This window comes from Protopterus annectens, chromosome 2.part0 (genome assembly GCF_019279795.1).
Source record: "Protopterus annectens isolate FY-2018-M chromosome 2.part0, PAN1.0, whole genome shotgun sequence".
Classification (NCBI taxonomy): domain Eukaryota; kingdom Metazoa; phylum Chordata; order Ceratodontiformes; family Protopteridae; genus Protopterus; species Protopterus annectens.
The window spans coordinates 1,862,754,456-1,862,769,349 of NC_056728.1; the positions used below are offsets into that span (position 1 = coordinate 1,862,754,456).

The following is a 14,894-nucleotide window of genomic DNA, read 5'->3' on the forward strand; positions in this document are numbered from 1 at the left end:
ACAGAAGAAAACCTTGCTTATCTTAAAATATGGCACACTGGAGCCCTTTGGGCTTAACAGAGAGTGTAATTAGAAATATGTGATTTAAATAACTGATTGTTTTATTGAGTTGATTGCTAATTAAGGTATTTAGTGGATGTATTTAAGTTCATGTATTACGATGTTTTTTTACTCTTGGAAGGCACTTTATGCCGAGGCGCTAAGGGAATATTAAATTTTCCTACTTTTGCATCTGTGGTAGTCATTTCCGTGGTATAAAAGTTAGAAATGTTGAACAATCTATATATTGCCTCAAACCTGTCCATGCGCATAATCTATTGCATTAAATGTAAAGGCAAATAGAATGTCAAAAACCTATGCAGTTGTAGATCTGCATCAAGAAATAGAAAAACTGAATCCTAATAAACGCCATGCATAGGCTCTGCACACTCACTAGAATCAGCATCTAAAATGTTTGAACTTAATTCCCGGGTCTCCACTGAAAATGAGCTACTAGCTCATTCGGACTAACACGGTCAACAAATGTAAAATAAATAAATAAAATAGGTATACAATCATATATATGCAACAAAAATAGAGAAAATACTGGATTAGAACAAATGCTGTACATGGGCTGTGCACATTCACTAGAAGCCTCAGGTCGCATTACACATATCCATATGCATAGACTGTTGCATTGAAATATAAATAGGCAAGTAGAATGTCAAAGCCTACACAGTCGTACATATGCTTAGAAAAAAATGGATTCTTAAGAACCCCATGCTTAGGCTGTTCATATTCATTAGAAACAACAATGTCACTTTGCAACATCGCAGATGTTTAAACTTAATTAAACTAACACAGAACACCTAACTGCTAAAATGATGTGGTCAAAATAAGCGATCATGCTAAAAAACAGAGGTGGTAGAGAATGTAGAGAATTCAGTATGTCTCGGGTGTCAATATTATAATAAAACTATACACAGCCCATAAACTAAAACACAAGCTTAAAAAGTGATTGCATCCGTTACTCACCAAAACATGAAACAGAAACCATATGCAAGTCAAGCAGTCCAGCTGAAGAGCACTACTGTTGAATACACAGTGTCAGCAATGTATCAAAAAATCACAAGGGTTCAAAACAGCCAATGAGCAATCAGAGGGAAGGATACCTATATAACTAAGGCATATGCCCAGATGCTTGTTCAGGCATTTCATGATGCATATAGTAGCACAGGTATAGTGTGCACAGGTGTCCCTACTGCCAGGACAAGCATGGCAGCATCAGTTAATGTGGATAGCTCATCATGGTAAGGCAACAATTCATATAGACAGGCACTATGTATGTCCTTATAGACCCTTTAACATAATATAAATCATTGGGACCATGTTGTAAGAGAAGGGTTTACAATCAGCAATGATAAAGAACTGTACAATAATGCAGTAAATGATGAAATCAAGATAAGAATGAATCGCATAAAAATCGTCTGCTTGGGTTTTCTTGACCATACACAGTAACAGTTTATTAAAATTTTGCCATCGTCAGCAGGCTTATTTGAAATATCCTTATTATGGTCATTCCTCTTAGCTGGTCAAGATGATCGTAAGAAAATTATATTTTTATAAAACAGTTTGTCTGGTGGCAGTGTAGGGTGTAGTACATGGTTTATATTTTGAAACTGTTAGGGCCTAGCAGTTTGTTTCAGGCAGCAAATATGTAGTATCTTGTCCATAGTTCTAGTTTTTTTTACACAAGCCACAGTGCTTGTAGTGTTCCTTTTTTTTTTTTTTTGGTGTCTGGGAAACACTGCTAAAATTCCCTGAACTTCCTTACTTATTGTATTTTTAAAAGTACACGTGGTTATGTATAGATACTTTATCATTAGCATTAATGCTGTCATATAGTTATTGATGTGCCTTTATCTCTTTCTTTAGGAAAGGGTCCAGTCTGATGACCTTGTAATGATGCTGTTCAGCTCTGTGGATCATGAGTTTCTGAAAGAGGGTGGTTCAAAAGAACCTGTTCTTGTTTCTACGTCATCCAGTGGAAAAGAAGGTGTTGCAGCTATTAACCCGTCAGACCATCCAGAGAAGACAGCTGAGCTCACTCAGAGTGCAGACAAACCATTACCAGACTCCTCTAGCAGTACTGATTCAGAACTATCAACAGAGTCCCAGACACAGGATCCCACAGCATCCATCAGCAACACTCTGGAGTCCTCAGATAAAAAGGATGAGTTATAATTTGCAGCGCTCCAGGAACTCTACACTGTGAGCCAAAAACTTCAATATCTCATCCTATGCCATGGTTTTTACCATTGGCATATTGAACTTAGGAATTTTTTAGTGGATGTTAAACTTGAATGTTAAATTTTGAAACCTTCTCATTGGATTTAGTAAAACAATGGTAAATACCATTGTAATGTACTTGATCTTCTTTCACAGTTTTACCAAAGAACTTTAGGACTTGGTATAGTTGCACTCTGGCAATCAGAGGAAAAGGCTACAGGCTAATACTGCTGTGGATTTTCCAGAGTCCTGTGAGCATGTGTAATAAAAAGACTGGTGCCTTTTATTAGTAATCCATGTTGTACAATGGTTTTAAAGTGCAAAGCTGAAAAAAAAGAAACACTCCACAACTCACCACATATTTTTGTTTGAGATAACTTTTGTTAGGAAAAATGTGGGGTGTTTTAAATGTATTATTTTATTTTATTGCTTCCTATTTTTGTTGTTTATTTAATTGATTTGACCATTGGGCAGTCGCTGAATGGTATGGATACAGGTTTACAGCTTTGCTAGGGGCATACATAACATTCCTTTTGCAAATGACATTCACTTTTTCCTGTTGTACTGCTTGTTGGACCTTACTATCGCAGCGGTAAGATGTATGCTATTGGAGAGTGCAGGTATTACAGTGGCGGTACCTATCTTATAGAATTTAGATTCTTTGATCCTACCAGTAGCTAATTGAACACATGCTAGCTGATTGATAGGGGATTTGCATGATGTTCAGAGATAGTCTTGAGTTGACATTTCATCATACCATGCTGTGAAAGTACTGAGAGAGCTCATTTTCTTAATCTGCTCCTTCTCCCTCCCAACAGCAAGATCTTACTTTGAGAAATCATTGCAGCAAGCTGCCCATTAGAATCTACCACTAAACTGATTGTAGGATGATTGGTTATTTTCTTCAGCAGCCAATTGAATGGAGCTTTCCAGATGGTGTCTCTGGCACCAACATCAGTTCATATGGGTTGTGTACAACAATCCACAGGAATGATATCAAGAATTATGTTCAGTAATTAAATCAGTACTTGTTTACTTATGCATTTTAAGTTTTTAAGCTATTTTTACTAGTCTGGCTCCAGCAGTGAATAATGTTTATTGTCTGTTTGACAAGTAAATGTATGCATCCTTAACATTTTCTACATTCTGTATGAAGAAAGAAGTGCAGTAGAGGATAAGGAATGCACTGGAGAGTTTTTTTTTTACCCCAAGAAGTTAACACAGTGAGGGGATAAATTCTCTTAAAAGCACCATTTAAGGAGAGTCCTTCTGCCTCCTTTAAAGTTTTAATTGCACATCCGTAAGCTTTGTGTCTGAATTCTGCAGTCTGAGACACAGAGAAAATTTTTAGACCTGTGTTATGTTCTTCAGTTGGGTAGAAAAAAGTTAGTTTATTGTCATGAATCAGGAACCATAAAGGTGTGTAAATCATGCAGCACAAATAACAGTTAACCAAACACGAAACTCCACGGTGTCCAAAACTCAGGGCTAAAATACACACTGTTTATTAAAATTGAAAACAAGAGTTAAACTTCATCAACAAGTGTCATTAACAAGTTCCCTTCCAAGTACTTACAATATATACATCCTTGCATTCAATCTTATTTAATTCCTCAGGCAACTCGGATTGGACACAATGCAAAAGCCTGGTCTGAATGAATATATTTCAATTAATTCTGTACTAAAAATGAGAGCAGCAAAATTGTGATGCTTTAGTTTTTTTGTGGTCATATTTTATTCAACATGGTTTTATAATTTTGTTTATAATATTTTGATATGTTGTTACTGAATGGGATTCGCCTCACAGTAAGATGCTGTCCGGTTCGATTCTCAGATAGAGCGTCTTCTGCATGGAGACATGCGTGAATGGGCATACCTTCGTTGAAGACTGTGCATCAGGGCTGGTAACTCATCACATAAAAATCAACTACCAATCATTAGCGGACCGGAGTTCCGCTGTGGCGACCCCTAACCAGGAAAAGCCAAAAGACACAACAACAACAACATGTTTTTGTCATATATTGTATGTACATGGATGGGAACTTGTTAATGAGACTTGTTTCTTTAAGATAGTAAGGCATCTAATTATTTGACTGGATTATTGGCAAACTTTAAGACATTTATTAGAGTGATTTGTGTTATGGTTCAAGTAGTTCTGATGAAGTCCAGTGGATGGATGAAAGTGCTTAACTGTTGTTTTCAATTATAAATAGAGTGTATTTTAGCCCTGAGTTGTGGACACCGTGGAGTTTCATGTTTGGTTTATTGTCATGAATATCAACAAGCTAGTGATGTGCTTTAATTTATCCTTAAGTGATGGATAAATATTTTTCCAGTATAAGTGATTGCTTTCCATGAATATAAATTTTCCTAGATTAGCCTGGTTGCGGTTTTGATTCTTTCTGCCTAGGCTTGATTAGCAAACCCAGTCACAGTGGGCTTCCCCTCTTTCTTCAGCATTGATACAAATATTTGTCTGGTGTCCAGCTTTGCTGCAGAGATCCTGTAGTTATTGCTTCTCAAACATACCTCTCAAACTCTAAGCACCAGAAATCTGGACAAAGCCAAAAATAATAGGGAGACAAAGGCCCAAAGTCTGGAACAAATTTTAAATATGTCTCTTGTAAACTTTGAAAATTACTAGAATAACTAGTTTTGCATTAGCATGCATTTTCTGAAGGATATCAATTCTGAAACTCAAATATATTTCCTTATTTAGCGACTTCAAACCACAATTATTTACCAGAAAATCACAAGTTTTATGAGGAATAGGCCAAAGCTTTGAAATACAAATCTGGACAGTATGTGAAAATCTGGATAGTTGAGAATAATGTTCTATGATATGACTGACCCTGTACCACGTTGAAGCCACTTCTTATTCCACTTAATACTGTAAGTGATTTTGCAGTGCCTGTGTCATCACAAAGGAAACGTCAGTTTTCTGAAGGCTAATTTACTGAAGACCATTTGGTTAAGACAATTCCACCAAAACAATAGGATGGTGATATCAGGATTAACAAAAATAATGTATTTTCTTTGTATAGCAAAGCCTCCCCCCACCCACACTTTACACGTGGGGGGGCCTTCTGCTCCAAAATTTTATACCTGAGATGACTGCGTGTTGAAGAAAGGGATAAAGTAACCTGGAGTAAATGATGATTAGAAAATCCAGTTTCAAAAATTATCTTGGGTGAGATAAGCAGTGATCACTGTACCACATCCCCACATACCACACCAATGTAACATTGGTTACATTACCTGCATCAGTAGCCTTAGGCCATTCTGCCCTCTACTGATCCATGTAAGGTAAATATCAAGTGCAAGATGAAAAGCCAAGTGACAGGCCTTCCACCTTCTCTTTTCATTTCTTCCTTCTCCTGTTTCTTGCCTCCATCCTACCAAAATAATGGCTTAAAATTCAGAGTATCTCTTTTATTCCTCATCTGAGTCCAGGCTGAAGTATAGACCTATAGTCTTGAAAGTCTTGGATTACAAGTACTCAGGTACTTGAAATTTCAATTGAGTCCCTACTAAAGAACACTTTTCTAGGGGCACACTCTGTATGCTGCCTATAAGTAAAAATGGTGAACAGCAAACCTCAGCTCCCCCTCCCACTCACACAATGAAAGGACAGTACCATTTTTCAGACTATCTTTTCATATGTATTCACATAACCCATATTGACCCTTAGGTGTAGGGCTGGGATCTTTTCATGTGACTGTCCATATATGTTTTTAATCTTTTTTCCAAATGTCTATTGGTTAAGAGTACAGTGCTAATTTTCAAAGCCTTCTACAAGAAGTGATTGTTGGGACTGTGTCTTATGAAATCCTGATTTGATCGCAGAATTCTTTAATCTGTTGATGTCTAGCTGCCATTCTGGGGCATAGTTGGCCTAGATATTGAAATTTACCGTACTCTTTTCCCAAGGGGAAGTGCTACAAAGAATATTTCTGGATACGTAGGATTTCAGGTGTTATAATTGCAGTGGTAAGGAAGGTAGGTGAATGCTTGTGTGTGTCTGTCAGTCTGTCTTTGTGTGTGATTATGTATGTATGTTAGGGAGATGTGTACCTCCACAAACTCATATTGAGCAACACAAAACCTTTATTATGGACTGGAGACTTGGCAAATATGCTCTTCATGTGGTAGTAACATAGACACGAATGCTGTGACTAAATACTTTTCAAACTTATCAAATGATTGAGTTAACAAAAGAGAATTTACATTTCTAATGTTGAACAGTTAGCATATTCATTCTAATGGATAAAAAGTCAAAAGAACCTTGTGGAACCATTAACAGATTTATCAGTTTTATCTGCCATCTAGTGGCTTAAGTTAGAATAACCACTACATATTCACAGAACAAAAGTATACTGGCAAATGAAATGTGACATGTACATAACATACTGTTATAAAAATTTATTAAGACCAGGAGGAAGACATACCTCCAAATTTATAATTCAAGTGTTTATTGTCAAATATCAGCGACATGAATTCTCTTTTGTTAATTTTTAATTATGTAATATTGTTCAAGAAGTGTTTAGGCAGAACATTCATTTAATGCTATTTCACACAAATAAACTGCTTTAGTACTGAAGTCAGTCTGTGTTTTAAAACTGCTAGCTCAGTCTTGTTTATGTTATCGTATGTTGATGCATTTCCCAAACCTATGTAAAAAAGGTTGGATTACGTAGTATTTTGTGATGGCTGAATAATGATTAGTGGAGTGAATTTTATTTCTTTGCACAGAAAATGGTGGGGTTCCTGTGCTTCCATGTTGTTCATGGGATGTATGCCTATTAATGGTGTATGCAGTGATATCATGATGTTGATCAGAAGCATATTCTAAGTTCTTTCACTCCCCATTCCCTTTGTCCTGTTTCCACAGTTCATAATTTGATCCTTAGATATGTCATTGGAAACTTTCCTGTATTTGATGACTAAGAAATTTCACTATCAAAGTATCTTATATTCATCAGACCAGCACCAACACTGATTTTACTCCCTGGTGAAAATGTCCAATGTGTAGGTGTGTCATGCGTGCAAGTGTTTCTTTCAGTCATTTCAGTTATCCAAAGAAAAAGGTGCAGAAAGCTGAAAAACTAACATTCTTTCTACAGGATACCAAATTTAGAGCTGGACATTTTGGGGATTGGCAGGAGGGTCCCTTGAATAATCACCATCCAGAGTTGGGGTGAATGGAGAAGGTAAAGGAGTGGAGGCTAGGCATCAGCCAAAGCTTTGCCTTATTAAGTCATTGTCTGGGAGTGGACTTTTTTATATGCAGTATGCCAACCTTCAGCTGGTGAGGGATTAAGTTTCCAACCATGCAGGAGAGGCATCCCTGGACAACCACTTTAGAGGGGGTGTTTCAGGATTCTAATACCAGCCCACATGTGTTTGAAGATCCTTAGCAGCTTTATGACTGTCATACATGTGTGGCATGAGCTCTTGAGTTTCCAGTGAACTTTTGGTGTTTGAACTTTGCCTGGGGAAGGCTGCTCGTTTTTTTACTCCCATGTTAAGCAGGTCTTGCAGGCTGACATTTATGAGGCTGCCACTGCACTACTGGCAACCAGTGAATCAGTAAGTGTCCCCTGCAACATTGTTGTCCCTGCCCTGCTTCCAGTACTTCCTTGCAGACTGGGGTATGGAAAAGCTGACAGAGCTTTTTAATTGTTGGGTCATGGAATCGTTGGAAAAAAAAATCTGATATTGTAGCTTGGCCTTCCTCATAGATTTTTGTAATTCCAAATATGTTGACACTTTGATTGAGGTATAAACATCACTGATATGTATGCATTTAAGAATAAGCTGAGACAATTCTTTTGTGGCGAGATTGTGTTTATGCAGGCTGTTATAGAAACCTTGTAAGACTTGAAGCTTAAGAAACAGATATTCACTAACATGGTTGTCTTTATGATCCCCAACACATCTCTTCTTCTAAGCCAACTCTTTTACCCAAGCATCCTTGTGTCAGGTGATTCTATCCCCACCCCACTTCTATCCTGTCTATGTCAGGATACCCCAGCATTTTTGACTGTCTTGCAGGACTGCACATAGGTTTCCTATTCTCTGAATTTATCCTAGCTTGGTTATTGGGTTTTATTCATGATTTTAGACAGCCACTTCTTTAAGCTTTTAGATCCTGCATCAAGAAGCGGTTCTTTAAAAGACTGATTAGTTTCTGCAGAGGTCCTCAGGTAAGCTCAGACTCTACTTTTCAGATGGACTGTTGAGTCTTTTCCAGCTTTAGAAAGAGAAAAGACATTCACTCCCTTCCTTGTGGTCATCCCAGATGGTACAAAAGGTTTTCATCTTATATTGAAACTCCAGTAAGCAAATGCAGTTTTTTAGATTCTGGATGGAGTGTCCATGGGGTCCTGCCCCTGTTTTTTTACAAGGTGTCTGGTTAGTGTTGCTTAATTAGATAGTGTCATATTAGCATCTATGTTTTTTACAGGAAGTTCCTTCAGTTCAGCCAGGCTGGATTCTGTTTCATTGGACTATCCTGTACAAATGCAGCTTTTTACTTATGTATTTATCCATTTGTTAGCTAGGTGTGTACACTGTCCCAAACACCTTTTCTAACCACAACCTGGTCTCATTTAGAAGTGGTTATTAATACAAGTACATTACATCAAGAAGCCAATAGATTACCTCAGACATCAGGAGAAACCAATACTAAATATGAAATATATATAATATAGTTAGAACTGCAGTAAGTAGCAATATATGTTGTTACAATCATATACCAGGATCCATGTCATATGGCAGAGGCCCTTCAGGAGACTGGGCTCCCTGTGTTCACCCTTGCTGCATAATGGACTCCTGGTAGCCCTGTAAAGGGACATCTTGGCAGCTATCTTTGCTTTGTGTTTTTCTATGACTGCAGACTGCTGGGATCGGCATCAGCCAGAAGAAATCCTGTCTGTCATTCCAGGACAGAAAATTGTCTTCATGGTGAAGCTTTAGTTTCATCCATTCCTGTTTTCAGAGATCATAGGCTCAACAAAAAGCAGAAAATGGGAGTAGCCCAGACTCTACTATGCCTTTAGGCTTCATGGTTTACACAGATTTTACTGCCCTATTTGCCTGATTCCATGGTGACTGTGAGGTGTCAGTGGCTATATAGTTATGCCGTCATGGATCTTTTGACATCAGTCCCTTATCATTGGGGTGTAGTGTGGTGCAGTATTCCCGCGAATGCCATTGTGTGGCTACACTTCCTCCAGCTCCACCATTTGCATACTTTCAGTGAATGCTTGACTCCTGTACAGTACACGCCAAGGGATTCCCCAAGAGTGGGGATTACGCATAAACTTACTTGATATGATTTTCTTCCTTCAGTCTCCAGAACCGGGACTGGGTGAGACTTAAAACATTTTGTGATAGTCAGGTGACCAGGCAGTGGTATGGTACATGAGCAAGGGGATAGCACAACTTTATATCCACTGTGCAGAAGCTGATGTTGGTCTGAGTGTGTGTCATAGTCTAGGTCATCTCCCTCACAGTCACTAACATTCTGGGAGAACTGAATTTGCTGTCATCCCTTTTCTTGAGCTGAGGATGAGGATAATATAGGAATACAATGCTTTGGCATCCCAGAGAGTGGCCATTTCACCATTCAGGAGAATGTGGTTCTGCACCTTTTCTGCTTAGTTCAAGAGGACAAGGAGATTAACAATGGAGGTGTTCTGTGCCTTGTGTCAAAAACATTCCTGTACTACTCCTCCACAATCCCTTCTGATTCTGCACATTCTGTCAGAATTCACAGAAAAACTGGATATCATCCTCATTGTGTCTAACAAGGTGTGGTATCAGACTGTCTAGTCCTTGGCAATAACAGGAGCCTGTACAAATACAATCCAAAGATGTCCCCCTTGCTTGCAACGAGAATGGCCTCTCTATCTAGGCATAGCTACTCCTTTAGATTCCTAATCATGATGGATTTTAAAGTGGAGGCCTAAGAAATAAAATAAACTCTAGAAGGCCTTCCACTCAACAGAGTTATTTTTGCTAAGAGAAGATGTTCTCCTTCTGGGCAGAGAGGTGCCAAGTACTGCCTCAGTCAGTAAGACACCTGCTTGACCTGAGGTCTTAGTTATTCCACATTCAAAATGCAAATTTATATTAGTGCGACACAAATTACTTTTTGTTGATCGGTTGTTATAGTAAGCACTTAGTTTGGGTCTATGGCACACATGGACGGAGCCCTTACTATGACCCATGTGAATGAGATTTCAATAATAACCTCAACATTGGAGGAGCCATGCTGGGATGGTGAGGAGTGAAGAGGCTTTCCCCACTTGCCCATCTCAAGATGAGAAGGTTGTGGGTATTCAAGGAGAAGGTGCGATCTTGCTGGTGGAGACCAGGAGAAACCACTCTCCATACCTGCTTGAAGAGGTAGTGCTGCAAGTCCCCATCCACTATGTTAGCCAGGCAGCTGTGGGAAAATATTAGGGCATAAGAGGAAAACCCTCAATCCATCCCCAGTGGTTGTCTGTATAATGGTTGCACTTGGTTGACCCTCAACTTGATGATGTTTGTATGATCGTTTCTCTTGGTTGATCCCCAACCTGGTGATGTCTGTATGACGGTCCCTCTTGATTGACCCTCAACCTGGTGGTGTCTGTGTGATGGTCCCTCTTGTTCAACCGTCAAGCTGGTGGTGGGGAGCAAATAGGTCAGATGCCTGATAGGAGGCTATTATTGACAGATAGAAAAAGAGCCAAAAAAATGTCATAGTAAGCACTTTCATTGTTCTATTTAATGAGCTTCTAGCTGTAGCCAAGTAACACCTATTCAAATGACTTGCTAATTGCAGTGCTTTTGTTCCCATCTGGCTGTCAGCTGCCCCCTGGATGATGCTGTCAAAGGTCAAACTAGTAATGATTCTAGTGACCATTTCATCAGTGTCCATTGCTTATATTTATGCCATAGCCACCTAATCATTAGTTCAAACCGTCAAGTGCTCAGATCATGATTCCATGACTCAGACCTCCTTTAGCATATCAGTGCTTCAGTACTCAGTCTTCTAAAGCTTTGTTTAGCTTTCCTAAAACTTCTGCCAACTTGAAAAGTTTGATGGTACTGCTTGAGATTTTGCCACTGATTTTCCACTGAACACAACCCTTGATGTCATATGTAACAGACTGTGTTTATTCAGCATGTCAATTGATCTACATGGAGGAACTTTGCAGTAGGTCCTAATTATTCATCTGCCTTCATCCTCTCTTTAGATAGCTTTTCCTTCGTCAGACATGGATTGGCTTTCTGTAATACTGGATAAAATTGTGCATTCTTCCATATTTGTGTCTGTCAGGTGTGCTTGCTTAATGCATACATGTTGCAAGGGCTTGTGTCAGTGGGACATGTATGCACCTCTTAGTAAAGAAACTAGAAATAGTAGAAATTCTGTGATGAACCAAGGATCTTAGGAGGGAAAGTCCCAACAGTTACCCACTACAGTGTTTTCTTGAGGATCAGCTGCAGTGGTGAGCATTAACATACCTGTTACTTATGTGAGGTACTCTCTTTAATTGTGATGTTTGAGTCTTAGTCTTATAGTAAGTGGATTTCCTGTACTCTTTCCGTCTGTGTGGGAACTTATGCCCACATTACTGTGATGGCTGTTTCTTCTACTGTGGTTATGAATGTTTACTGGACACTTTTTCACTTCACATTCTGTAAGGTTTTTGGCAAAGGACCTTTCTACTTAACTGCTTGATGAATAAAATTCCTGTGACAGCTCTTTGGCTCAGAATGATAGACCCCAGAATGTAACCTCATAAATCCAAGTTTGAGTCGAGTTCCTGGATGCTGGAACAGCTGAATGGAGAAGAAGGGAGTGAGCAGCTGACATTTTTCACTCACTTTGGTGTGATATTGTAAGGAGGTTCTGCTGGTGGGGCTCCTTCATCAGAGTTATGTGGTACAAATACAAGGGGTTAAACAGCATGAAGTGGGAAATGCACGCAAACATGTATGCAGAAGTACAAACATATGGCTCACATAAAGACCAACTCTGTATGTATTGCATGCCATGACCTTAACTCATAGGAAGAATTGTCAGGCACATGCAAAAAAGTATGGTGAATCAGCTGTTTATGGTGTTCAGCTGGTACCTGTCTGTCACCCCCCCCCCCATACCAATACTGGAATACAGTATGTGACTGGAGAACAAAATAGTTAATAGCCCTCAGAGAGTACAGGAGTAACGGAACAAGGGAGGCAAGAAAGAAGCACTGAAATGGTAGAGAGATTACTTTCTACATGTACTGATTTCTGTAAAGTGAAAGCTGTACAACACATACTGGGAAAATGACCTTATCTGGTGTTAGAAAAAGCCAGGCAGTGTAGTTTTAAAGGTTTAATGTTTTAGCGAGTATGTCAGGTAGGTTGCTATAGGATCTAGAACATTATTTGTTATTTCTGGAGTTGATGAAAAATACTTTGACAATCTTTCCATTTTGTTTTCTGTGATCTGATGCTTTAACTCTTCCTTCTGCACTTCCATTCTAGGCATTTCTCACTGATTGTACAGTGATTTGTTGGTCCAAGATGTTATCAAATGGTCTGAATTTGCAATTTGCATCAGCTGTGATGCAGAGAAAGTCTGACTGAATTTCAGAACAGTGTTTAAGTTTTATTTAAGTGCCTTTTGTACAGCAAATGTGTTGAATAAATAAACACTGTTACATTTTGACTGTTTAGTATATCACGTAAATTAATGTTATTATTTTTTAAATGTTTATAGTTAATTAAATTGTTTAGCATACAAATGTTACAGTGAGCTGATCATTATCTGAATTTTGTTTAATTGTAACTAAAAATTGTTAGCTCTGCTGCTCAGGGTGATAAAGCCCTGACTATAACTCAATGAAAGCAAATAGTATCATTTCATTCATTATGGGTAGAGGGAAGAGGTCTGAAATGCTGGGACGTGGACGCTTGTCAGATGACTAGGTGTCAGGCTTCCACCAGTATGGACTGAGAATATGGGCTTGGTGTCACCAAGCAGTTTGTGATACCTTCATAGGGAACATGCACAGCAGCTGCCATGCATCATGAGGATGGCATTGTAGACCTTTGCATTGAACTGAGTACTCGTATCATCCATTAGGGTTTGCTAAAATTCTCTCCCCTCATCAGTTAAAGTAGTAAAAGATAACTTCTCAATGCCAAAGTGCTGCTGAACTGTTCCTTCACTGGGGGACAGTTAGTGTCCATCCTTAAATGAGGGTGAAGCCAGACTGAGTATAAGGCAATCAGGATGAGGGTGATACCACTGAAGTAAAAATGTGAACAGAAGGAGTAAGATGTCATCACTAATTGGTTGATGGCCATCCACAGGCTTCTTCTGACCCTGACACCTGGCTGATTAAAGAGTAAGTAACCATGAAGATAACTTCCTTTGTAAAAAGGAGGATGTAAAGTCTCAGTCTCTATGGAGCAAGCAAAAGAGTTGGAAACTCAAGGACAATGGCTTGATGGTCAGTACAAATAAATAGCAAAAAAAGAAAATTATTTTAGCTAGACACATTGCTATAGTGTCACCATTTCTCTTAAATGTTTTAGAAACAAGAATAAGTCCACTATGTTGCCATTGTATGCCATTGTCCATAATAAATCAGATTAATCTTTTCAGACATATAATTTTGCAATGTGTAAAGCACTGGAGATGCAGCAGTAGGAGAAACAAACTGTGAAGTAAGTGGTAGCTGTAGTGTGATCCTAACCAGCAGCAGTGAAAAATGAAATACATTCCTGAGTTAATTCATGTTAACATAACAGTAAATATACAAATCACAAGGTTATCGCTGCAGGATTCATTTTATGATTGGAATGTCTGCCAGAGATGAACATCAATCCCTTGCAAAAATTTTCAGCAGTCAGATATCTTTTAGTGTGTGTTATTGCATTATTGAGCTGTGGCTTTTAATGATACAGTCAGGATGTAAACGAGATTGGTACAAGGGTTCTCTTCTGCTCTTTTTTGTTGTCCAGAGAAAAAGGAAAGAACAGCCCACTAGCAAATGTCTTTGTGACAGGCTGCAAAGCCAGGCTAAAAGGAAACATGTAAGTGTGAAAGCAGTACTCAACCATTCATATATATAGGAATGTGGGAAATATGAGCACCCCAAATCCAGTGCTTTCTGTGTAATAATACTTCAGTTATATGCATCATCCCATGCACAATGCAGGCACTCCCTAGGACATGCTACTGAGAGAAGTGTCAAGGGCCCAACATGGATGAACAGCTGTGACTAGGTATTGCAACCCTTGTCCCTACCAGAGCTCAGAGGTGTGCACTGCAGTGAAGTGGATTCCCATAAGATGTATCTCCTTAGCATCAGTTGTACTTCTGCCCAAAAGATGTCAGCTGCAAACACTTGTGGAACATAGTCATACTGTCCTCACATACAGTGCACACACGATATGTCTCTCTACCAGTCCACTACATGGATAGTCACTATGGTCCTTGCTGCTGCAGCATCCTCTTTTTTGTCATGGCAACAGCCTGATATGTAGCCTACAATGATAGCTCTTCCAAGAACATTACCAAATTATTCCATTCGTGTTTCTCAATAGATATGAGTATTGCCCTGCATGTCAGG

General features: G+C 38.9%; 1 protein-coding gene across 1 annotated transcript in view; it reads left to right on the forward strand.

The window, feature by feature from the left end:
- P3H1 (prolyl 3-hydroxylase 1) overlaps positions 1–12,982 on the forward strand; it is a 798,122-nt gene extending 785,140 nt beyond the window's left edge. The window contains exon 15 of the mRNA XM_044061892.1: positions 1,915–12,982. Coding sequence (XP_043917827.1) covers positions 1,915–2,223 — 309 coding nt within the window. The 3' untranslated portion in view covers positions 2,224–12,982. The remainder of the gene's footprint in view (positions 1–1,914) is intronic.
- Positions 12,983–14,894: the final 1,912 nt, after the last annotated feature.